This window comes from Aedes albopictus, chromosome 3 (genome assembly GCF_035046485.1).
Source record: "Aedes albopictus strain Foshan chromosome 3, AalbF5, whole genome shotgun sequence".
Taxonomy (NCBI): domain Eukaryota; kingdom Metazoa; phylum Arthropoda; class Insecta; order Diptera; family Culicidae; genus Aedes; species Aedes albopictus.
Genome location: NC_085138.1, coordinates 301650102 through 301676089, shown reverse-complemented (window position 1 = coordinate 301676089; position 25988 = coordinate 301650102). Strand labels below are relative to the sequence as shown.

General features: G+C 42.2%; 4 protein-coding genes across 6 annotated transcripts in view; 1 reads left to right on the top strand and 3 right to left on the bottom strand.

The window, feature by feature from the left end:
• The window catches only part of LOC109418606 (nyctalopin-like), a 473642-nt gene that overhangs the window by 10522 nt on the left and 437132 nt on the right, over window positions 1–25988 (top strand). The gene's annotated exons all lie outside the window — the stretch shown is intronic.
• LOC134290790 (uncharacterized) lies at window positions 19906–21597 on the bottom strand. Its single transcript, XM_062857991.1, has one exon. It carries the CDS (start codon window positions 21595–21597, stop codon window positions 19906–19908), a length of 1692 nt encoding a protein of 563 aa, XP_062713975.1.
• On the bottom strand, window positions 22720–24465 carry LOC134290789 (uncharacterized). The gene has a single exon (XM_062857990.1). The coding sequence runs from the start codon at window positions 24463–24465 to the stop codon at window positions 22720–22722; it is 1746 nt and encodes a 581-aa protein (XP_062713974.1).
• Window positions 24510–25199, bottom strand: LOC134290788 (uncharacterized). The gene has a single exon (XM_062857989.1). The coding sequence runs from the start codon at window positions 25197–25199 to the stop codon at window positions 24510–24512; it is 690 nt and encodes a 229-aa protein (XP_062713973.1).

Genomic DNA, 25988 nt, shown 5'->3' with positions numbered 1-25988 from the left:
TAATTGCATAGAAAGCATTTTAGGGGTGTTCCGATATTTTTTTACATGCTGGGGTGAATCTTAAATTATCTATTCTAGGAATTTCAAGAGCATCTCTTGGTTAACGCACATAATGAGTTTATTGATAAAATTGATTACTGGTGGAACTTCTGAAGGAATCCCCGCAGAAACTTCAGAGAAACATCAAAAGTAGACTTCTGGATTAATCCCGGAAGGAACTCCTACAAAATCACAGAAGGAATACTTGGAGAAATCCACGAAGTCAGAAACTCTTTCTGCGAAAACTTCTCATCCAATTCCAAAAGATAGCCAAGCCGAATTGTACAAGGTAACCTAGATGATTCCCAGAAACATTCTTGTAGGAACTGTAGAAAAAAAAACCCTGGGAAAAACTTGAAAATAGTTCTGAAGGATTACTTACTTACTTCCAGTCCTGAGCACCCACTGCACAGTGGGGAAAAACCGACCCAAAAAGGCACCTAATTATTGCGGCTGATTGCGATCTTTGAAGCCCGACTTTTCCGAATGTAAAAATGTCAAGGAATCGATTGGTGATGGTTTCATTCACCGGAATTGAGTGTAAATGTCCATTTTGCCCCATTTTCCCCTAAAAAACACTGTTTTTCTGAATTAAATAATGGTTTCAACTGATTGCGGCTAACCAACCAATTTTTTATTGATGTAGAATTGACAGGTGCATTCTATGGGGCATACCTCGATCTGTGTCTTTGACTGGAAGTGCCCATTTTGCCTCATTTTCCCCTAAAAATGTTGTTTTTCTGGATTAAAAAATAGTTTCAACTGATTGCGGCTAACCAATCATTTTTTTTATGTAGAATTGACAGGAGCATTCTATGGGACACACCTTGATTTGTGTCATTGACTAAAAGTGCCCATTTTGCCTCATTTTCCCCTAAAATACTGTTTTTTTCTGAATTAAAAATTAGTTTCAACTGATTGTTGCTTACCTACAATTTTTTTTGATGTAGAATTGACAAGTGCATTCTATGGGGCATACCTCGATCTGTGTCTTTGACTGGAAGTGCCCATTTTGCCTCATTTTCCCCTAAAATACTGTTTTTCTGAATGAAAAAAATGGTTTCAACTGATTGCGGCCAACTAACAATTTTTTACCTGATGTAGAATGAACCGACGCATACTTTGGGGTACATCTCGATATATGTCATTGACTGGAAGTGCCCATTTTGCCTCATCTTCCCCTAAAAATACTGTTTTTTTCTGAATTAAAAATTAGTATCAACTGATTGCTGCATACTTACCATTTTTTCTTGATGTAGAATTGACAGGTACATTTCATGAGGCTCACCTCGATCCGTGTCATTGATTGAAAGTGCCCATTTTTACCCATTTTCCCCTAAAAATACTGTTTTTCTGGATTAAAAAATAGTTTTAACTGATTGCGGCTAACCTACCGCTTTTTACCTTATGTAGAATCAACCTGCGCATAATTTGGGGCACACCTTTATCTGTGTCATTGACTGGAAGTACCCATTTTGCCTTATTTTCCCCAAAAAAAATACTATTTTTCTGAATTAAACAATTGTATCAACTGATTGCGGCTAATCAATCAATTTCTACTTGATGTAGAATTAACCGGCGCATATTTTAAGGTGCATCTTGTTCTGCGTCTTTGGGTGGTGGTGCCCATTTTGCTCCATTTTCCCCTAAACTACGGATTTTCTGGATTTAAAAATAGTTTCAATTGTTTGCAGCTAATCAATATTTTTTTCCTGATATAGAATCGACCTATGCATACTATGGGATACACCTCGCGCTATGCGTTGGTCTGAAATTGCCCGTTTCGCCCCATTTTCGCCTAATTAGTTCCAACTAATTGCGGTTAACCAAGCAATTTTTTTCCTCATGTGAAATTAATCGATGCATTATATGAGGCACAACTTGTTTTGAGTCATTGACTAGAAGTGCCCATTTTACCCCTTTTCCCGCTAAAACACTGTTTTTCTCATTTGAAAAACAATTCCAACTAATTTAAGCTAACAATACAAGTTTATCATCATGTAGAATTTATCAGTGCATATTGTCAAACTTCGTGTCATTGATTGGAGGTGGTCATAACGTCCTATTTTCCCCTAAAACACTGTTTTAGTTAGTTGGAACGAACTTTTTAACCCTGAAAAACAGTATTTTTAGGGGAAAATGGGGTGAAACGGGCAATTTTAGACTATCGCATAGCACGAGGTGTATCCCATAATATGCATAGATCGATTCTATTTCAGAAAAAAATATTGGTTAGTTGCAATCAATTGAAACTATTTTTAAATCCAGAAAACCCGTAGTTTAGGTGAAAATGGAGCAAAATATGCACCACCACCCAAAGACATAGAACGAGCTGTGCCCCAAAATATGCGCCGGTTAATTCTACATCAAGTAAAAATCGATTGGTTAGCCGCAATCAGTTGATACAATTGTTTAATTCAGAAAAATAGTATTTTTAGGGAAAAATGGGGCAAAATGGGTACTTCCAGTCAAAGACACAGATCGAGGTGCGTCCCAAAGTATGCGCCGGTTAATACTAAATCAGATTGAAAATAATTGGTTAGCCGCAATCAGTTAAAACTATTTTTTAATCCAGAAAAACACTATTTTAGGGGAAAATGGGGCAATATGAGCACTTACAGTTAATGACACGGGTCGAGGTGTGCCTCATGAAATGTACCTGTCAATTCTACATCAAGAAAAAATTGTAGGTAAGCAACAATCAGTCGAAACTAATTTTTAATTCAGAAAAAACAGTATTTTAGGGGAAAATGAGGCAAAATGGGCACTTTCAGTCAATGACACAAATCAAGGTGTGTCCCATAGAATGCTCCTGTCAATTCTACATCAAGAAAAAAATGGTTGGTTAGCCGCAATCAGTTGAAACTATTTTTTGATCCAGAGAAACAATATTTTTAGGGGAAAATGAGGCAAAATGGGCACTTCCAGTCAAAGACACAGATCGAGGTTTGCCCCATAGAATGCACCTGTCAATTCTACATCAATAAAAAATTGGTTGGTTAGCCGCAATCAGTTGAAACCATTATTTAATTCAGAAAAACAGTGTTTTTTAGGGGAAAATGGGGCAAAATGGACATTTACACTCAATTCCGGTGAATGAAACTATCACCAATCGATTCCTTGACATTTTTCCATTCGGAAAAGTCGGGCTTCAAAGATCGCAATCAGCCGCAATAATTAGGTGCCTTTTTGGGTCGGTTTTTCCCCACTGTGCACTGTGGTGCAAAGGGCCGAATCGTGATACTCATCCTAGGCAAATGCCCACAATCGCCTTGATATGTGGCCAGGTCAAATTCTGTCGACTTCCTTTATTTCCTTGTGAAGGTTGTGTAGCCATGAGCCTCTGCTACTATGTCCTGCTGGGCTCCAATCTAACACTGAAGCTTGCAGATTTCGTTCTCACCCCTGCGTAGGGTGTGGCCGACCCACCTCCACTTTTGCTCCCGAATTTCTGTCGCAATAGGCTTTTAATAACATCGCCGATGGAGCTCTGTGTTGGAGATCCAATTGTGAGGCCACCATGCATGAATTAAATACCACAGACACCTGTTGTTGAAGACCTGCAGTCGTTGAGCGTTCTCCAATGATACACACTAAGTATCACTGGCGTACAGCAGCACAGATTTCACGTTTTAAGCCTAGTTTGGTGTTTAAAAAGCTCAAGACTTCTTGACCGATTCCTGGCAGAAACTTTCCACGGTGACTGCCATTTGAACTGTCATTTCTTCGCAACTGCGTACTGTGATCGAAGAAAAACGGTTTCTTGGGAGATTTTGGCAAGGAATTTCCCATGCATCAAGATAGGCCGAAAAATTCCTTCTGAACTGCAAACAGCGCATTAGTTGAAAATTTGGATTTTAGTGAGTCTACTAATCTAAAATTACGTGCCGTGTTAAAAAAAGGAAAAGAAACATACCTGTACTAGATATGTGTGAAATAAAACAACTCATTAACTAATCCTGTAATGAGTAGTAGGTCATTTTGTAACGTTTCATTGTTTCCATTAGAAGCTGCAACCCAGTGTAATTAGTACAACATAGATTGTAATACAGATTTGTTCCCATGCTGCCATTTGCTGCAATCTGTCAATCTTGTGTTTTTCTTTGAAAGACACATGCAGCATCCATCGCTTCAGGCCCACCTTGGGAGGTCGACTGGTGGATGGATAATTGTGTTGACGGTGGCGGCGGTGGTAGACTGGCTGTTCGCGTTTGGCCGGTTTAATCCCAGATTGCAATAACATAACACTAACAGATTGTTGATATGCACTCTGTGCGCGTGTGAATGAATCATGAATGAAGGCAGTGGCACAGAGCGGGAGTGTGATTTACGCGGATGAGTATAATTGATGGCGATGACGCTGGTGGAAACACGTCGCTCAATTGCCAAGTGGATTTTATTTTATTGCTCGACTGGATACAGTGCAGAGGAGTGATCTTTGGCAGTGTATGTATGTGCGTCATAAAAAGGATTCACATGAATAACAAATGCTTGATAGCACTTATATTCAGTCTTTGCATATCATTATTAGTGTCATGCAGAGAGACTAGTTTACTTAACGTCAACGATACTGACGATATCTGAGTTTGATGTTCTGTACGATTCACGTCATTTTGTAACTAAAATAGGAAAGCTTCCCTTACCCTATCTCTCCAAAGCTTTTCGGTTATTTAGCTAGAGTTTGTTACTGCATATGCATAGGGGCTGTCCATTTATTACGTAAGGCAATTTTTCCGATTTTTCGACACCCCCACCCCCCTCCCCCCTGTTAGATTTTTTGTATGAAACTCTAAATATTTTTGTACGGCGCGTAAGATTTTCCAAATATCCCACCCCAATCCCAAATATCCTTTTTCTGCCGAAGCCAGGCAGGCAGCATCAGCAGCAGTTGTGCCATCGTCATCAGTTTCCCGGATTATAGAGTTGAGTGAAACTTTGTTGTGTCATGTCGTCGTGCCAGTTATTCAAGGGTCGTTTTCCTAGTTTTTTTCTCTCTCTTTTTTTTTGCTCGTTGAGCAACAGAATGCGTTGTTGAGTGAACTGAACGGATGCTCGCCGTCCTCATGGTGGCGGTGCCCGTTGTCATCATTATCAACGGGAACGTATATGACGATGCCGTGGCGTAGAATGGGGATGATGAATAATAGATCTAGTTTGTTTCGGGAAATTACGTCGGTAATTTCCCTGATCATCGAAATCATTTAGTATTGCTGCTGCTGCTGCTGTTTCATGGTTGGAAGGACAAGTTGTGGGTTGTGGAAGTTTGTCTGTAGCTCATAAATCTGAAATGATGCCAGCTACCAATGGGCTCGATTTTGTGACTCAGCTGGAATGGTATCGATTTCTTTGTAAATGATGTCCAGTAGTAATGAGCTCACATCGGTGGTTGATTAGTTTCGACATTTTACCATTGATAATATTAAATGAAATACTACATGCATACATTTATTTGCACAACATAACAATGCACGCCAGATCACGCTCTACGTTGCAGGGTTATTTTCCGGCATTCTTGCAACATACTCTGCCCACCGTATTTTATCGGCTGGCTTCGCCGTAGAGTGCGTTGAGCTCGTGGTTCATCCTTCTCCACCACACATCATTCTCCTGCACACCGCTGAAGATCTCCTTAGGGCCTGTCCATATACAACCTAGACTCTGGTGGGGGGAGGGGGGAATGTGGTCTGATCACATTCTACGCTCCATAAAAAAAATTCAAATTTTTGTAAGAAACGGAGGGGGATGGGGGTCTGAGATGGCCAAAATGAGTCTACGTAGTTTATGGGCAGCGCCTTAACACGCGTTACTCGAACACTCCGAATGCTTGCAGGTCGTCCTAGAGCATGATCCATGTCTTGCTCCCATAGAGGACCACTGGTCTTACAAGCGTTTTGTACATGGTAGGCACATTAGAAGTCCGTAGTAGTGCCGACTTATGGAGTCAGTCGTATGCCACCTTGATGCGTTGGGATTTGATATTCACGACATTTCTGGAGGGTTTCCGTGCGGAGAAGATCCCACGAAGCCCACGAACTCATTCGTTTTAGGTGACAGCCGACGGAATATGGGATTGCAGGTGGCATTCATGGCCGTGCGGTTAGCGTCACCAAGCGTATAAGCGTACCATGTCATGGGATGAGGGTTCGATTCCCGCTTCGAGTGATGAAACTTTTTGCAAGAAATATTTCTTCCTCGTATCCACAGGTGCTCGAAATGTGTGCCGTGTCCGTTGTCTAGTGTTAAATTTCGTTCAGCCTGTACAGCTTCTGGCTGAAGACGGTATCCGTGTCTTTTTTTTTTTTATAAAATGGTGATAGCTTTCAAATTTTTACGTCGTTCAGGTGCTTATAGAAGTACTGCTTCCACCTATTAATCACAGCACGTCCGTTATCTCCCGCTCTTAATCCGGCATAATTCAGCTCGCATGAAGCTGTTGCAGGATGCGTGAAGCTTCTGGAAGACCTTCATTGTTTCTTTAGAACGGCACATCAGTTCCATTTCTACCGCGTTCCATGCTGCAGCATTACCGCACGCGCTGCATTCTTCTACTTCAAAACCTCTCTGCATTCCTCGACAAACCATTCGTTCCGTCGACCCATTCCATGTATCCGATGGTGCTCTCGGCTGCGTCGTTGATGGCTGCTTTCACTATACTCTGGTAGTCCTCTGGAGGGGTCATACCAAACTTATGCTCGTCAGGGAACGCTGCCTTGAGATTCTACGCGTATGCTTAGACGACTTCTGATTGCTTGGTTGCGTAGGCGTTCGCCGGTACCAAAACCGAGCATTGTTGGACAGAAAGTTTTTGGCCCAGTTCGAAAATCACCATGTAGTGGTCGGAATCGATGTAAGCGCCACGATAGGCCCATTACGATGAAAGCTGGCATTGAGAAATTTTTCTTCTCTTCTTAAGGAGGGGGGGCGGAGGTTGGATGTTAGAAAATCGTCTATTTGTATTTTTTTTCGTGTAAGATAAAAATCTTTCATTATATTGGAAGAGCTGAAAATCCTCCTATGTATAAAAATGCTCATAAAGTACGCATTCATAAATTGAAGAAAAGCTGTCTCTGCTTATTATCAAAATGTTTTGCTTCCCCATATTGGGACTTCAACAGTGTTCATCAATCTCCGGGTTCGCCGGTTGGAAGATCACGGCCAGCTATACAATTATCCGATTCCACTCACTACAACACTTTCTTCACGATTCCGAGTTTCTTCCAAACTAGGTATACAGCACACTTTTACGGTCTTTGGTACGACGAAATTGCACCGACGCACTTTATTAAAATTAACAGTCCAAAATTCACAACTCCAAAAATATTTATTGATTGCGATCGAGTTTAAAAAGAAAAGCACCTCTTTATTGCTCAAAGCTATATTGGCTACTGACTGGGGCAAATATTTTCCTAAGTTTCTACAGCCTCCGGTTCGGCTTGAGAACTACCTACACATTTATTCGTTCGTGTTACGTCTCTGTGTTGTGTTATCATTTTGTCAATGTTATCAGTAGCTGCGTGTATATACAGGGTGTTTGGTTCCGGGTTTTGGATATTTTCAGGGCTGATAGGTCTTGATGAGAGATGAAAAAGTTCCCATGGAACATGGGGTCGGAAATCACTGCTAAGTGAGTTAATCACATTTTAAGTTTTTAATTTTTGGTTATCTTTGAAGTCCTATATCTACTAAACTATCAATCGTACAAACTTTATCAGCGCACGAATTGAAAGCTTATTACTTCTACTTTCTTAGTCTCTTGGACGTAAACTTTGTAAAAATAGTTTAAAAGGCCTTAAATTGAAAAATAATGCAAAATTGGTCGAAAAAATCGACTCTTTTTTGGACATTTTTGATGATTTAAATATGAAAATAAAGCTTTTGTTAAAAAAGTTCTTCTACAAAACATGCACGAACTTGTTCCCTAAAAATGTTTCTTTGACACCAAAACTCTATCTTTTGTAGTTAAGCCAAAAAATGTTTTTGAAAATAACGTTCCAAATTGCATTAACTTCATGCCAAAACAATGGTCATCACCCTATCCGTCGTGCGTTCGTGTGCTGTTGCTCCACGGCATGCGGACGACTACTGCTGTTGGCTTGGCTGCTGGTGATGTCATCGCATACAGAAAACGAGCTCGCTCTTTGTCGCGTCACATCTCCGCCTTTGGAATCACTCGAGGCGGAGTTTGGATTTGCGCATACTAAGTGCGACGTGCAGTTAACTTGTTTTTCGACGGAGCGAAAGGAAAGCGTCGACGAAAGTGTATTTACAAGAGCAACCATTTAAATCCTTCGCACTCGTAGCTCTGCTGCGGTGCTGTTCAGATGGGGGGGTCTGTGCGTGCGGCAATTTAGAGCATGCACTTATTTGATGCATTTCATTTTTTTTGTATGATGTGCAAGGATAATGATTCTTCTTATTTCTTGCATAACATTCCCACTGGGACAGAGCCTGTTTCTCAGCTCAGTTGTAAAACATACAGCAATAAATTCCTTTGGAACCAATCATGGGGGATCCTTGGGAAATGATACCTTTGGGGAATCTAATCAATAAGTTGGACATTTTAGGAGAAGTTGGGGATTCTTAAGGAACATTGGGGATTTTTAGGAGATATTGGGCATTTTTAAGGAACCTTGGGGATTTTAAGGAACATTGGGGATTTGTAGGAGATATTGGGAAGGGGAAAAGGGAACTTAGGAATCATGGCAGTTCTTGAGAAATGATACCTTTGGGAAATCTAATCAACAAGTTGGACATTTTAGGAGATATTGGGGATTTTTAATGAACATTGGGGATTTTTAGGAGATATTGGAGAGGGTAAAGGAAACTTAGGAATCATGGGGGTCCTTGAGAAATGATACCTTTGGGGAATCTAATCAACAAGTTGGACATTTTAGGAGATATTGGGGATTTTTAAGGAACATTGGGGAGTTTCAAGAAACATTGGGGATTTTTAGGAGATATTGGGAAGAGAAAAGGGAACTTAGGAATCATGGCGGTTCTTGAGAAATGATACCTTTGGGAAATCTAATCAACAAGTTGGACATTTTAGGAGATATTGGGGATTTTTAAGGAACATTGGGGATTTTTAGGAGATATTGGGGCGAGTAAAGGAAACTTAGGAATCATGGGGGTCCTTGGGAAATGATACCTTTGGGGAATCTAATCAACAAGTTGGACATTTTAGGAGAAGTTGGGGTTTCTTAAAGGACATTGGGGATTTTTAGGCGATATTGGGGAGGGTAAAGGGAACTTAGGAATCATGGCAGTCCTTGAGAAATGATACCTTTGGGAAATCTAGTCAAAAAGTTGGACATTTTAGGAGATATTGGGGATTTTTAATGAACATTGGGGATTTTTAGGAGATATTGGAGAGGGTAAAGGAAACTTAGGAATCATGGGGGTCCTTGAGAAATGATACCTTTGGGGAATCTAATCAACAAGTTGGACATTTTAGGAGATATTGGGGATTTTTAAGGAACATTGGGGAGTTTCAAGAAACATTGGGGATTTTTAGGAGATATTGGGAAGAGAAAAGGGAACTTAGGAATCATGGCGGTCCTTGAGAAATGATACCTTTGGGGAATCTAATCAACAAGCTGGACATTTTAGGAGATATTGGGGATTTTTAAGGAACATTGGGGATTTTTAGGAGATATTGGGGCGAGTAAAGGAAACTTAGGAATCATGGGGGTCATTGGGAAATGATACCTTTGGGGAATCTAATCAACAAGTTGGACATTTTAGGAGATATTGGGGATTTTTAGGGAACATTGGGGATTTTTAGGAGATATTGGGGCGAGTAAAGGAAACTTAGGAATCATGGGGGTCATTGGGAAATGATACCTTTGGGGAATCTAATCAACAAGTTGGACATTTTAGGAGATATTGGGGATTTTTAGGGAACATTGGGGATTTTTAGGAGATATTGGGGCGAGTAAAGGAAACTTAGGAATCATGGGGGTCCTTGAGAAATGATACCTTTGGGGAAGCTAATCAACAAGTTGGACATTTTAGGAGATATTGGGGATTTTTAGGGAACATTGGGGATTTTTAGGAGATATTGGGGCGGGTAAAGGAAACTTAGGAATCATGGGGGTCCTTGAGAAATGATACCTTTGGGAAATCTAATCAACAAGTTGGACATTTTAGGAGAAGTTGGGGTTTCTAAAGGACATTGGGGATTTTTAGGCGATATTGGGGAGGGTAAAGGGAACTTAGGAATCATGGGGGTCCTTGGGAATTGATACCTTTGGGGAATCTAATCAACAAGTTGGACATTTTAGGAGATATTGGGGATTTTTAGGGAACATTGGGGATTTTTAGGCGATATTGGGGAGGGTAAAGGGAACTTTGGAATCATGGGGGTCCTTGGGAAATGATACCTTTGGGGAATCTAATCAACAAGTTGGACATTTTAGGAGAAGTTGGGGTTTCTTAAAGGACATTGGGGATTTTTAGGCGATATTGGGGAGGGTAAAGGGAACTTAGGAATCATGGGGGTCCTTGGGAAATGATACCTTTGGGGAATCTAGTCAACAAGTTGGACATTTTAGGAGATATTGGGGATTTTTAGGGAACATTGGGGATTTTTAGGCGATATTGGGGAGGGTAAAGGGAACTTTGGAATCATGGGGGTCCTTGGGAAATGATACCTTTGGGGAATCTAATCAACAAGTTGGATATTTTAGGAGAAGTTGGGGATTCTTAAGGAACATTGGGGATTTTTAGGGAATATAGGGGATTTTTAAGGAATATTGGGGATTTTTAAGGAACATTGGGGATTTTTAGGAGATATTAAGGCGGTTAAAGGGAACTTAGGAATCATGGCGGTCCTTGAGAAATGATTCCTTTGGGGAATCTAATCAACAAGTTGGACATTTTAGGAGAAGTTGGGGTTTCTTAAAGGACATTGGGGATTTTTAGGCGATATTGGGGAGGGTAAAGGGAACTTTGGAATCATGGGGGTCCTTGGGAAATGATACCTTTGGGGAATCTAATCAACAAGTTGGATATTTTAGGAGAAGTTGGGGATTCTTAAGGGACACTGGGGATTTTAGGAGATATTGGGGATTTTTAAGGAATATTGGGGATTTTTAGGAGATATTGGGGAGGTTAAAGGGAACTTAGGAATCATGGAGGTCCTTGGGAAATGATACCTTCGGGGAATCTAATCAACAAGTTGGTCATTTTAGGAGATATTAGGGATTTTTAAGGAACATTGAGGATTTTTAAGAGATATTGGGGATTTTTAAGAAGCATTGGGGATTTTTAGGAGATATTGGGGCGGGTAAAGGGAACTTAGGAACCATGGGGGTCCTTGGGAAATGATACTTTTGGGGAATCTATTGGACAAGTAGGACATTTTAGGAGAAGTTGGGGATTCTTAAGGAACATTGGGGATTTTTAGGAGATATTGGGGATTGATAAGGAACATTGGGGAATTTTAGGAGATATTGGGAAGGGGAAAAGGGAACTTAGGAATCATGGGGTCCTTGAGATATGATACCTTTGAGGAATCTAATCGACAAGTCGGACATTTTAGGAGAATTGTGGGATTCTTAATGGACATTGGGGATTTTTAGGAGATATTGGGGATTTTTAAGGAACATTGAGGATTTTTACACGATATTGGAGATTTTTAAGGAACATTGGGAATTTTTAGGAGATATTGGGGAAGGTAAAGGGAACTTAGGAATCATGGGGGTCCTTGGGAAATGATACTTTTGGGAAATCTATTGGACAAGTAGGACATTTTAGGAGAAGTTGGGGATTCTTAAGGAACATTGGGGATTTTTAGGAGATAATGGGGATTTATAAGGAACATTGAGGATTTTTAAGGAACATTGGGGAATTTTAGGAGATATTGGGAAGGGGAAAGGGAACTTAGGAATCATGGGGTCCTTGAGATATGATACCTTTGGGGAATCCAATCGACAAGTCGGACATTTTAGGAGAAGTGTGGGATTCTTAATGGACATTGGGGATTTTTAGGAGATATTGGGGATTTTTTAGGAACACTGGGGATTTTTAGGAGATATTGGGGCGGCTAAAGGGAACTTAGGAATCATGGGGTCCTTGGGATATGATACCTTTGGGGAATCTAATCAACAAGTTGGACATTCTAGGAGAAGTTGGGGTTTCTTAAAGGACATTGGGGATTTTTAGGCGATATTGGGGAGGGTAAAGGGAACTTAGAAATCGTGGGGGTCCTTGGGAAATGATACCTTTGGGAAATCTAATCAACAAGTTTGATATTTTAGGAGAGGTTGGGGATTCTTAAGGAACATTGGGGATTTTTAGGAGATATTGGGCATTTTTAAGGAACCTTGGGGATTTCTAAGGAACATTTGGGATTTTTAGGAGATACATATTGGGAAAGGGAAAAGGGAACTTAGGAATCATGGCGGTCATTGAGAAATGATACCTTTGGGGAATCTAATCGACAAGTCGGACATTTTAGGAGAAGTGTGGGATTCTTAATGGACATTGGGGATTTTTAGGAGATATTGGGGATTTTTAAGGAACATTGAGGATTTTTACACGATATTGGAGATTTTTAAGGAACATTGGGAATTTTTAGGAGATATTGGGGAGGGTAAAGGGAACTTAGGTACCATGGGGGTCCTTGGGAAATGATACTTTTGGGAAATCTATTGGACAAGTAGGACATTTTAGGAGAAGTTGGGGATTCTTAAGGAACATTGGGGATTTTTAGGAGATAATGGGGATTTATAAGGAACATTGAGGATTTTTAAGGAACATTGGGGAATTTTAGGAGATATTGGGAAGGGGAAAAGGGAACTTAGGAATCATGGGGTCCTTGAGATATGATACCTTTGGGGAATCCAATCGACAAGTCGGACATTTTAGGAGAAGTGTGGGATTCTTAATGGACATTGGGGATTTTAGGAGATATTGGGGATTTTTTAGGAACACTGGGGATTTTTAGGAGATATTGGGGCGGGTAAAGGGAACTTAGGAATCATGGGGCTCCTTGGGAAATGATACCTTTGGGGAATCTAATCAACAAGTTGGACATTTTAGGAGAAGTTGGGGATTCTTAAGGGACATTGGGGATGTTTAGGAGATATTGGGGATTTTTAAGGAACAATGGGGATTTTAAGGCGATATTGGGGAGGTTAAAGGGAACTTAGGAATCATGGAGGTCCTTGGGAAATGATACCTTTTTGGAATCTTATCAACAAGTTGGCCATTTTAGGAGATATTGGGGATTTTTAAGAAACATTGGGGATTTTTAGGAGATATTGGGAAGGGGAAAAGGGAACTAAGGAATTATGGCGGTCCATGGGAAATGATACCTTTGGGGAATCTAATCAACAAGTTGGTCATTTTAGGAGATAGTGGGGATTTTTAAGGAATATTGAGGATTTTTACGAGATATTGGGGATTTTTAAGGAACATTGGGGATTTTTAGGAGATATTGGGGCGGGTAAAGGGAACTTAGGAACCATGGGGGTCCTTGGGAAATGATACCTTTGGGGAATCTAATCGACAAGTCGGAAATTTTAGGAGAAGTTTTGGATTCTTAAGGAACATTGGGGATTTTTAGGAGATATTGGGGTGGGTCAAGGAATCTTAGGGATCATGGGGGTCCTTGGGAAATGATACCTTTGGGGAATCTAATCAACAAGTTGGACATTTTAGGAGAAGTTGGGGTTTCTTAAGGGACATTAGGGATTTTTAGGAGATATTGGGGATTTTTAAGGAACCTTGGGGATTTTTAGGAGATATTGGGAATGGGAAAAGGGAACTTAGGAATCATGGCGGTCCTTGAGAAATGATACCTTTGGGGAATCTAATCAACAAGTTGGACATTTTAGGAGAAGTTGGGGTTTCTTAAAGGACATTGGGGATTTTTAGGCGATATTGGGGAGGGTAAAGGGAACTTAGGAATCATGGGGGTCCTTGGGAAATGATACCTTTGGGGAATCTAATCAACAAGTTGGACATTTTAGGAGAAGTTGGGGTTTCTTAGAGCACATTGGGGATTTTTAGGCGATATTGGGGCGGGTCAAGGAATCTTAGGAATCATGGGGGTCCTTGGGAAATGATACCTTTGGGGAATCTAATCAACAAGTTGGACATTTTAGGAGAAGTTGGGGTTTCTTAAGGGACATTAGGGATTTTTAGGAGATATTGGGGATTTTTAAGGAACCTTGGGGATTTTTAGGAGATATTTGGAAGGGGTAAAGGGAACTTAGGAATCATGGGGGATCCTTGGGAAATGATACCTTTGGGGAATCTAATCAACAAGTTGGACATTTTAGGAGAAGTTGGGGTTTCTTAAAAGACATTGGGGATTTTTAGGCGATATTGGGGAGGGTAAAGGGAACTTAGGAATCATGGGGGTCCTTGGGAAATGATACCTTTGGGAAATCTAATCAACAAGTTGGACATTTTAGGAGAAGTTGGGGTTTCTTAAAGGACATTGGGGATTTTTAGGCGATATTGGGGAGGGTAAAGGGAACTTAGGAATCATGGGGGTCCTTAAGAAATGATACCTTTGGGGAATCTAATCAATAAGTTGGACATTTTAGGAGATATTGGGGTTTCGTAAAGGACATTGGGGATTTTTAGGCGATATTAGGGAGGGTAAAGGGAACTTAGGAATCATGGGGGTCCTTGGGAAATAATACCTTTGGGGAATCTAATCAACAAGTTGGACATTTTAGGAGGAGTTGGGGATTTTTAAGGAACATTGGGGATTTTAGGAGATATTAGGGATTTATAAGGAACATTGGGGATTTTTAAGGAACATTGGGGAATTTTAGGAGATATTGGGAAGGGGAAAAGGGAACTTAGGAATCAAGGGGTCCTTGAGATATGATACCTTTGGGGAATCTAATCGAGAAGTCGGACATTTTAGGAGAAGTGTGGGATTCTTAATGGACATTGGGGATTTTTAGGAGATATTGGGGATTTTGAAGGAACATTGGGGATTTTTAGGAGGTATTTGAGATTTTTAAGAAACTTTGGGGATTTTCAGGAGATATTGGAGATTATTCATGACGTTGGGGATTTTAAGGAGATATAGGGAACTTTATAAGGAGCGTTGGGAATTGTAGGAGATATTTGGGAGGGTAATCGGAACTTAGGAATCATGGGGGTCCTTGAGAAATGATACCTTTGGGATTCGTTAGATTTAGTTGGACATTTTAGGAGAAGCTGGGGATGCTTCAAGAACATTGGAAATTTTGAGGAGATATTGGAGATTTTTAATGAATGTTGGGGCTTTTTAGAAGATACAGGGGATTTTTTAAGGAATTTTGAGGCTTTTGAGAAGATATTGGAGATTTTTTAAGGAACGATTGGGATTTAAGGAGATATTGGGGAGGGTAAGGCAAACTTAGGAATTATGAGGGTCTGCATGGGAAATGATACCTTTGAGGAACCCAAGCAACAAGTTGATCATTTTAGCAGAAGTAGGGGATTTTTTAAGAAACATTGGTAATTTTTAGGAGATATTGGAGAGGGTAAAGGAAACATAGGAATCATCATCCCCAATGTCCCTTAAGAATCCCCATCTTCTCCTAAAATTGCCAACTGGTTGATTAGATTCCCCATAAGGTATTATTTCCAACAGACCCCCATGATTAGGAATTTCCTTTGCCCTCCCCAATATCTCCTAAAAATCCTCAATGTTCCTTATGAATCCCCAACTTCTCCTAAAATGTCCAACTTGTTGATTAGATGTCCCACAGGTATCATTTCCCAAGGACCCCCATGATTCTTAAGTTCCCTTTACCCTCCCCAATATCTCCTAAAAATCCCCAACGTTCCTTAAAAATCCCCAATGTCTTCTAAAAATCCCCAATGTTCCTTTAAAATCCCCAATATCTCCTAAAAATCCCCAATATTCCTTAAGAATCCCTAATTTCTTTTAAAATGTCCAACTTGTCGATTAGATTCCCCAAAGGTATCATTTCCCAAGGACCCCTATGATTCCTAAATTTCCTTTACCCTCCCCAATACAGTAGACGTTCGATAACTGCAACATGTTCACGTTTTACTTAGCGAACGAAATTCGGTAACTGCAACGACTGACAGATGTCAAGAAGTTGTCAAACGACAATAAATAACCGTGAACGTGATCCGACTGTTCAATTGGGCTAACATGGTGCACGATTTTGCCGTTTGGCGGTGCGATAACTGCAAATTTGTTGCACTTACCGGACTTGCAGTTAAAAAGCATTGCAGTTAAACCGCTTGCACCGACCGAACGTCTACTGTATCTCCTAAAAAGCCCCAATGTTCCTTAAAATCCCCAACTTCTCCTAAAATATCCGACTTGTTGAGGACGACCATGATTCCTAAGTTCCCTTTACTCTCCCCAATATCGCCTAAAAAGCCCCAATGTCTCTTAAGAATCCCCAACTTCTTCTAATATGTCCAGCTTGTTGATTACATTCCCCAAAGGTATCATTTCCCAAGGATGCCCATGATTCCTAAATTCCCTTCACCAGCCCCAATATCGCCTAAAAATCCCCAATGTCCCTTGATAATCCCCAACTTCTCCTAAGAGGACCCCCATGCTTCCTAAGTTCCCTTTTCCTCTTCTCAATATCTCCTAAAAATCCCCAATGTTCCTTAAAAATCCCCAATGTTCCTTAAAAATCCCCAATATCTCCTAAAAATCTCCAATGTTCCTTAAGAATTCCCAACTTCTCCAGAAATGTCCGACTTGTCGATTAGATTCCCCAAAGGTATCATTTCCCAAGGACCCCCATGGTTTCTAAGTTCCCTTTACCCGGCCCAATATCTCCTAAAAATCCCCAATGTTCCTTAAAAATCCCAAATATTTCGTAAAAATCCCCAATGTTCCCTAAAAATCCCCAATATCTCCTAAAACGGCCAACTTGTTTATTAGATTCCCCAAAGGTATCATTTCTCAAGGACCGCCATGATTCCTAAGTTCCCTTTTTCCCTTCCCAATATCTCCTAAAAATCCCCAATGTTCCTTAAAACCCCCAAGGATCCTTAAAATTGCCCAATATCTCCAAAAAATCCCCAGTGTTCCTTAAGAATCCCCAACTTCTCCTAAAATGTCCGACTTGTCGATTAGATTCCCCAAAGGTATCATTTCCCAAGGACCCCCATGATTCCTAAGTTCCCTTTACCCTCCCCAATATCGTCTAAAAATCCCCAATGTCCCTTAAGGATCCCCAACTTCTTCTTAAATGTCCAACTTGATGATTAGATTCCCCAAAGGTATCATTTCTCAAGGACCGCCATGATACATAAGTTCCTTTTTCCCTTCCCAATATCTCCATAAAATCCCCAATGTTCCTTAAAAATCCCCAAGGTTCCTTAAAAACCCCCAATGCTCCTTAAAAATCCCCAACATCTCCTAAAAATCCCCAATGTTCCTTAAGAATCCCCAACTTCTCCTAAAATGTCCGACTTGTCGATTAGATTCCCCAAAGGTATCATTTCCCAAGGACCTCCATGATTCCTAAGTTCCCTTTAACCTCCCCAACATCGCCTAAAAATCCCCAATGTTCCTTAAAAATCCCCAATATCTCCTTAAAATCCCTAATGTCCCTAAAGAATCCCCAACTTCTCCTAAAATGTCCAACTTGTTGATTAGATTCCCCAAAGGTATCATTTCTCAAGGACCCCCATGATTCCTAAGTTTCCTTTACCCTCCCCAATATCTCCTAAAAATTCCCAATGTTCCTTAAAAATCCCCAATATCTCCTAAAATGTCCAACTTGTTGATTAGATTCCCCAAAGGTATCATTTCTCAAGGACGGCCATGATTCCTAAGTTTCCTTGACCCGCCCCAATATCTCCTAAAAATCCCCAATGTTCCTTAAAAATCCCCTATATCTCCTAAAATGTCCAACTTGTTGATTAGATTCCCCAAAGGTATCATTTCTCAAGGACCGCCATGATTCCTAAGTTCCCTTTACCCTCCCCAATATCGGCTAAAAATCCCCAATGTCCTTTAAGAAACCCCAACTTCTCCTAAAATGTCCAACTTGTTGATTAGATTCCCCAAAGGTATCATTTCCCAAGGACCCCCATGATTCCTAAGTTTCCTTTACTCGCCCCAATATCTCCTAAAAATCCCCAATGTTCCTTAAAAATCCCCAATATCTCCTAAAATGTCCAACTTGTTGATTAGATTTCCCAAAGGTATCATTTCTCAAGAACCGCCATGATTCCTAAGTTCCCTTTTCTCTTCCCAATATCTCCTAAAAATCCCCAATGTTTCTTGAAACTCCCCAATGTTCCTTAAAAATCCCCAATATCTCCTAAAATGTCCAACTTGTTGATTAGATTCCCCAAAGGTATCATTTCTCAAGGACCCCCATGATTCCTAAGTTTCCTTTACCCTCTCCAATATCTCCTAAAAATCCCCAATGTTCATTAAAAATCCCCAATATCTCCTAAAATGTCCAACTTGTTGATTAGATTTCCCAAAGGTATCATTTCTCAAGAACTGCCATGATTCCTAAGTTCCCTTTTCCCCTTCCCAATATCTCCTACAAATCCCCAATGTTCCTTAAAATCCCCAAGGTTCCTTAAAAATGCCCAATATCTCCTAAAAATCCCCAATGTTCCTTAAGAATCCCCAACTTCTCCTAAAATGTCCAACTTATTGATTAGATTCCCCAAAGGTATCATTTCCCAAGGATCCCCCATGATTGGTTCCAAAGGAATTTATTGCTGTATGTTTTACAACTGAGCTGAGAAACAGGCTCTGTCCCAGTGGGAATGTTATGCAAGAAATAAGAAGAATCATTATCCTTGCACATCATACAAAAAAAATGAAATGCATCAAATAAGTGCATGCTCTAAATTGCCGCACGCACAGACCCCCCCATCTGAACAGCACCGCAGCAGAGCTACGAGTGCGAAGGATTTAAATGGTTGCTCTTGTAAATACACTTTCGTCGACGCTTTCCTTTCGCTCCGTCGAAAAACAAGTTAACTGCACGTCGCACTTAGTATGCGCAAATCCAAACTCCGCCTCGAGTGATTCCAAAGGCGGAGATGTGACGCGACAAAGAGCGAGCTCGTTTTCTGTATGCGATGACATCACCAGCAGCCAAGCCAACAGCAGTAGTCGTTCGCATGCCGTGGAGCAACAGCACACGAACGCACGACGGATAGGGTGATGACCATTGTTTTGGCATGAAGTTAATGCAATTTGGAACGTTATTTTCAAAAACATTTTTTGGCTTAACTACAAAAGATAGAGTTTTGGTGTCAAAGAAACATTTTTAGGGAACAAGTTCGTGCATGTTTTGTAGAAGAACTTTTTTAACAAAAGCTTTATTTTCATATTTAAATCATCAAAAATGTCCAAAAAAGAGTCGATTTTTTCGACCAATTTTGCATTATTTTTCAATTTAAGGCCTTTTAAACTATTTTTACAAAGTTTACGTCCAAGAGACTAAGAAAGTAGAAGTAATAAGCTTTCAATTCGTGCGCTGATAAAGTTTGTACGATTGATAGTTTAGTAGATATAGGACTTCAAAGATAACCAAAAATTAAAAACTTAAAATGTGATTAACTCACTTAGCAGTGATTTCCGACCCCATGTTCCATGGGAACTTTTTCATCTCTCATCAAGACCTATCAGCCCTGAAAATATCCAAAACCCGGAACCAAACACCCTGTATATAGCGTCCAACATATGATTGTAAAGTGTATGACAGTTTACCAAATTTTAACCTATTTGTTCCCAGTTTAACGTTTTAGTTCATTAAGCTTTTAGTTTTAATTCATTACAATAATTTAAGTTCAAATCAATTTCAAATTATACAAACAGTTAACATTACCGGCCCCCTTGAACTAGCTTCAAAATTTCATTTAAATTAATTACATTTATAATTTCTAATCCGATATCGTTGATGATGACCGTGTTGTTCGTTGACTAACTTCTTCAGTAGGCAGTGGACAGATACGGTTGACTGCCCGCTTGTATACTCCTGTCGCAGTCTTTACCGTCACGACTCGCACGACTCCGTCTAAGCCGGGATGCAAACCGATGATCCTCGCCAGTGGCCAGCAAAGAGGTGGCAGGTTGTCTTCTCGCAGTACAACGATATTTCCAACTTGGATGGGAGTCGCCGGCAGGTTGTTCGTTGTAACTTGCAGCTGTGTGAGGTATAGCTTGCTCCATCGTTGCCAAAAGCGCTGGAACATTTGCTGGGTTTGCTGGTAGTGGTCAAGACGGTTTGTGGGGATGGTCGTTAGATTGGGCTCTGGGAGGGATTTCATGGCTGAGCCAATCAAGAAATGTGCGGGAGTGAGGGCTTCAAATTCCGTGGGGTCATCTGTTAGAGGAGACAGAGGTCTGGAGTTCAACGTAGCGGTGATCTGTACCAGAAGCGTGGTAAAATCATCGTAGCTCAGCTGTTGCAGGCCAATCTCTTTCTTCAACGCAGTCTTTACGGAGCGTACGGCGGCCTCCCATAACCCGCCAAAGTTGGGAGCGCGTGGAGGAATGAACTGCCATTTAATACCTTGCTGAGAGAGTTCCTTCGTTATGGTGAAGTTGTTGGCCGGATCATTGAGCAAATCGTATAGCGCTTTTAGTTCGTTGCGTGCTCCAGAAAAGTTTTTAGCGTTGTCCGAATGTATTTCAGCCGGGATTCCTCGATGGCCGATGAATCTCCGCAAGACGGAGATGAAGCTTGCAGTAGACAAATCGGTGGACAACTCAAGGTGCATTGCTTTAGTCGAAAAGCAGACGAACACCGCAATATACACCTTCGGGGAAGCTACATTTCGTCGTAGAGGCTTCAAATAGAATGGCCCGCAATAATCAACACCAGTGATCAGGAATGGTCGTCCTGGGCGAACGCGACCAGCCGGTAGTTGTCCCATGGGCTGTTGGATAGGCGTAGGGTTCGTTCGGAAGCATCGAACGCATTTGCGCAACACAGCGTTGACGACACGTTTACCGTGTATGGGCCAGAATTCCTGTCGCGTTTCGGCCAATGTGAGCTGCGGACCACTGTGGAAGTTCTGAGAATGAAAGAACTGTACGACGAGATCCGTAAATGGATGATTACTTGGCAATACAGCTGGATGTTTTACTGTGTAGCTTTCGTTTGAAAAGCGTAAACGTCCTCCAACTCTGAGGACTCCATCGTTGTCCAGGAAGGGAAAAAGTCTCTTCAGGCTTGATCTGTTGTTGATTCGTTGTTGTCGTTTCAGGGCTTTCAGCTCTTCTGGAAATCGTTCGTTCTGGGCTATGCGCGTTAGTGTCATCTTCGCCGACTGTATTTCCTTTGGAGTCAAAGCAATAGAGGACCTCCTATCATTCGGGTTGCGACAGTTGTGCACAAATCGAAGACAGTTAGCGACAACGCGAAGTAAAGAATGCAATGAGGAACGTAGGCTGAACATTTCGTTGGGGGGTTCCGCAACCCTGATTGCGTGAACAATCTTTCGAATTTCTAGTTGTTCTTCGGAGATAGTGCATTCTTCACCAGGACTGGGCCATCCATCTTCGTCGTTACGCAGCCATGGGGGTCCTTCTTTCCACAGCTGACTATTCAAAAATTCGTCGACCGACATTCCTCGCGATACTAAATCAGCAGGATTCTGTTTTCCGGCAACATGACGCCAAGAATGGGGGTACGTGGTAGTTTGAATCGTTGAGACTCTGTTTGCCACGAAGGTTTGCCAAGTATTTGGCGGAGATCGTAGCCAATGAAGTACAATCGTACTGTCGGACCAAAAGAAGGACCGTACATTTTGCATTGAGAAAGCTTTAGTCACTTTTGAGTGTAACAACGCCGCTTCCTTGGCGGCGCAAAGTTCGAGCCGCGGCAACGTCAATTTCTTGAGTGGCGCAACGCGAGATTTCGAAGAGAGTAGTTCAATCCGCACGTTTCCCACTGCATCCGTTGTCCGCACGTATAAGCACGCACCATATGCTAGGGTAGAAGCATCAGCGAAGCAGTGAAATTGGATTTCAACCCAATTGGAAACTAACGCGAACCGGTTGACTCGCATTTCCGAAATTTTGTACAGTTGTGAGTGGAACGCCTTCCACTTCTCTTCAATGTGGGCGGGAACAGGTGCATCCCATCCTGTGTGGAGCAAAGCGAGTTCTTGCATCAACATTTTCGCTGCCACGATCACCGGGGATATCAGTCCCAGCGGGTCGAACAGCTTGGCTATCGATGATAAGATGCTTCGTCTCGTCCAAGTTTGCTCGCTTTCTATTATGTCATAGAAAAAACGCAATTGATCTGTCCCGGGTTCCCAGGTGATTCCCAAGGTTTTCACCTGTTCGTCTGGGCTTATCTCGAAGGAAATTGATAGATTGGTTCCAAGTTGATCGGCCGGGATTCCTGCCAGAACTTCTGGCCGATTGGAACACCATTTGCGTAAAGCAAAACCACCTTTTTTCATCAGTGTATCCAGATTGTGTTGGAGCTGGATGGCTTCGTCTACGCTGGCTGCTCCACCGATGTAGTCATCAACGTAGAAGTCGTCGACTATCGCTTCAGCTGCGTCTGCAAATAAGGTTCCTTCATCTGCCGCTAGTTGATGTAAGGCGCGAATCGCCAAGAATGATGAAGGCGTCAATCCATAGGTCACCGTTGATAGTTGGTACACCTTTATGGGTTCGTCCGCAGAAAATCGGAAGAAAATGCGCTGTAAACTGATGTCTTCTTCGTGTACCTGCACTTACCAGTACATCTTTTCAATGTCCCCAACTAGTGCCACTTCATGCTTTCGAAACCGTAAAAGCAAGCTGAGAAGTTCGTCCTGAATAACCGGACCCTTTAGAAGAGCGTTGTTCAAGGAATAACCGCTGTCCGTTCTGGCCGACCCATCGAAAACAACACGAACTTTGGTTGTGGTGCTGGATTCCTTCAAAACCGCGTGATGCGGCAAGTAGTAGGCCTTCCTGGTGTTGGAAACTGATGTCTCCTGCAAAGACTCCGCTTCGCTGATTTCCTTCATGTGTCCAAGATCTAAATATTCTTGCATGAATGCGTTGTATTGCATGCGCTTTTCTGTGTTCCATCCTAGTTGCTGCTCTAATCTCTTGAATCTTGATAAAGCCATCGTACGGGATTCACCTAGCATCTGGTCGAAATTCACGTGCTTAGGTAAACGTACGACGTACCGACCTTCCTTCGTGCGACTGAACGTCCGCAGAAAATGATCCTCGCAGTCTTGTTCCTCCCTCGACCAAGCTGGCCGATCCTCATTGCTTTCGACCTCCCAAAACCTGTGCAGCTGGGCTTCCAGATTGTCTGGAGCCGCCGCAACGCAACACCTAACTGCTTTACTCGATGTTTCAGAAACTTTCCCTGTAACTATCCAACCGAATACCGAGTTGATCAGCGTAGGCAGTCCCGGACCCAACGTGATCCGTTTTGTATCTCTCTCGAACAAGAACCGGTAGAAGTGCTCAGCTCCAATCAAAAGATCAATCCGATTACTGATGTTGAAGTTCGGATCGGCTAGTTGTATATCCTTTGGAATTTTCCAGTGCTCCACTGGTATGTGCGCTGACGGCAACTCCGACGTTACCTTCTGAAGTACCAAAAATTCCATCCCCACTGCAAAGTTCTGGACCCGTGAACTCACTGTTGTGTTTACCAGAAATCTCGCTCGCGTTTCCGCTTCTCCGACACCGCTAATTGGCACGTTTATCGTCCGTCTCTTTAGGCTCAGCATCTGACATAATCGCTCGCTCATGATGTTAGCTTGCGAACCGTTGTCTAGCAATGCTCTAGCCATCTGTTTGCCTCCGTGCTGGTCCCGAATAACCAGTACAACCGTAGATAGTAGTACGTTTGAAATTTTGCCGCCCTTGGTCCCTACGTTGTATGTCCCAACCGCTCCTTGATCGTCTTCGTCCTCAGATTCCACCTCGTTAGTCACCACGTTGGTTGCCACAGATTTTTCGTTCCGTGTCTTCTCCGGTTTGCTCACCGGATGTTCGCTGCTTCCAACACCGCTGCTGCTCAACGGAAAGCCTGGGTGAATCAGTGAATTATGTTTCTTTCCACAATCACGACAACTGAACTTCGATGAGCAATCGCGTACCCAATGTCCTGACTTCAAGCAATTGCTACAAAGCCGCTTGCTATTGACGAACTGCAGCTTCTCCTTCAGTGCCATTTTCGAAAATTTGCCACACCGCCCCAAGAAATGCGACTCTCCACAACAACAACAGGCCGGACCATTTCTATCTCCATCTGTAGCCGAATGCACAATCACCTTTTGCCGCTTGGTTTCCATCTTTTGAGAACTGCCTTTCAATTCAACGTTCGATGAAACCGCTTCCAGAACCCTTGTCCGCTTCTCGAGAAAGTTTACCAAGATCGTGAATGTCGGATCCTTCGTTGATGCTGCGTGGTCTTCCCAGAGCTGAAGTGTCTGCGTATCCAGCTTGGAGCACATCCAATGAACGATCATCGCACCCCACTCGTCCGTCTTCTCTCCCAACTGCTTCAGAATCTTCAGCCGCTGTTCGAATTCATCCACCAGGGCATGAAGAGCCACAGACGACTCTTTTCCACTTTCGGGTACTCCATCAGTGCCTGCAAATGCCTCTTCTTCAACAGGTACTCGTTGGAATACCGCTTCGTAATCGTGCTCCAATCAATCGAATAGTTATCGTTGGTAAGCGTGAGCGATTCGATAAGTTTGGCTGCTTCCCCTTTAAGCGCTGACTTCAGGTAATGGAACTTCTGCACGTCGCTTAGCTCCCCAGAATCGTGAATCAGCGACACGTACGTTGACTTGAACGACAGCCATCCCTTGTAGTCGCCGCCGAACTCCGGTAGAGAAATCTGCGGCAGACGAACACCAGTGTGCGCCCCTACATGTTGACCATTCCGCTCAACAGCAGTCTCCTCCGTTGGTAGTTTTGCCAGCAAAGCCGCCCGTAAACGATAGTACAGCTTCTCGAATTCCTCGTAGGCCGTGGTGCAGTCCTCCTCATAGATCCCTTCCGCGTCCAGCTCTGCGATTTCTTCTTGAACCTCCTCAAACTCTTCAAACTTTGTCTCAATCTTGTCCAGTCTTGACTGAACTTCCCCCGTATGAATATCTGGGTTGAAACTGCCCAGAAATTGCGCATGTCGCTGTAATGATGCGACAATACGCTCCCGCTTTTTGACCTTTTCCTTAATTTTCTTTTCAGTCATTTCCCACAACCACTACCAGCACAGCAAATCGAAGTACGAACGATGACGACCGAGAATGAAAATTGAAACGAACCAAGAAGCTCTGCAAAACTCCAAGTGAGGCAGTTGGACAGGTACTCACCTGAGGCCTGTCTCAACTAGGCCTTGTATTCAAATTAATGCAGCTTTCGCCCGTTGCCTTGTAATGGTATGCCTTAGGATGATCGTCGTCGTACTTCGAATTGGTGCTTATCGAAAGATGTTGATAGTAGCAACCAGCAATGCAGACTGAGTTGCAACAAAATTCCTCGCAATGCACGTAGTTCCACGCAATTTAACAAAAATCCAAAAGAAAGGAGAGAAAATCCAAGATAGCACTGGCTATAGGATAGTAATCAGTTGGACAGGTACTCACCTTGTACCTGTCTACAACAGGCCTTGTATTTTTATAAAATCTGCCTCCAATTCATCCAGCAGTCCCGTTAATAGAAATGGTTTGATTCGACTGACCTTTTTTGTATGCAGATCACCTCCGATTTTGGACCAGTCTAATCCGAATAATGTCGCTATGTTTCAGCACGTAGCATACGACGTCACTCCTCCCTGTAGCTATCCGAGTTGACTTCCGTTCACCTTCCGTATGTGAGCAAAACGTCGTTGCCCAGTGTCGTCCACCAACCGAATATGCTCGCACAGTAGCCAATGATAACGTGTACCGAAAAAGGATCAATAGGGTACCATATAGCACCACCCGCAATCAATAAAGGATATGGACAGGCACTCACCTGAGGCCTGTCAACAATAGGCCTT

What these genes read in the sequence shown, in the direction of transcription:
- LOC134290788 (XM_062857989.1), bottom strand. Translation starts at nt 25,199, where the DNA reads ATGACTGAAAAGAAAATTAAGGAAAAGGTCAAAAAGCGGGAGCGTATT.
- LOC134290789 (XM_062857990.1), bottom strand. Translation starts at nt 24,465, where the DNA reads ATGATCGTTCATTGGATGTGCTCCAAGCTGGATACGCAGACACTTCAG.
- LOC134290790 (XM_062857991.1), bottom strand. Translation starts at nt 21,597, where the DNA reads ATGTCGGTCGACGAATTTTTGAATAGTCAGCTGTGGAAAGAAGGACCC.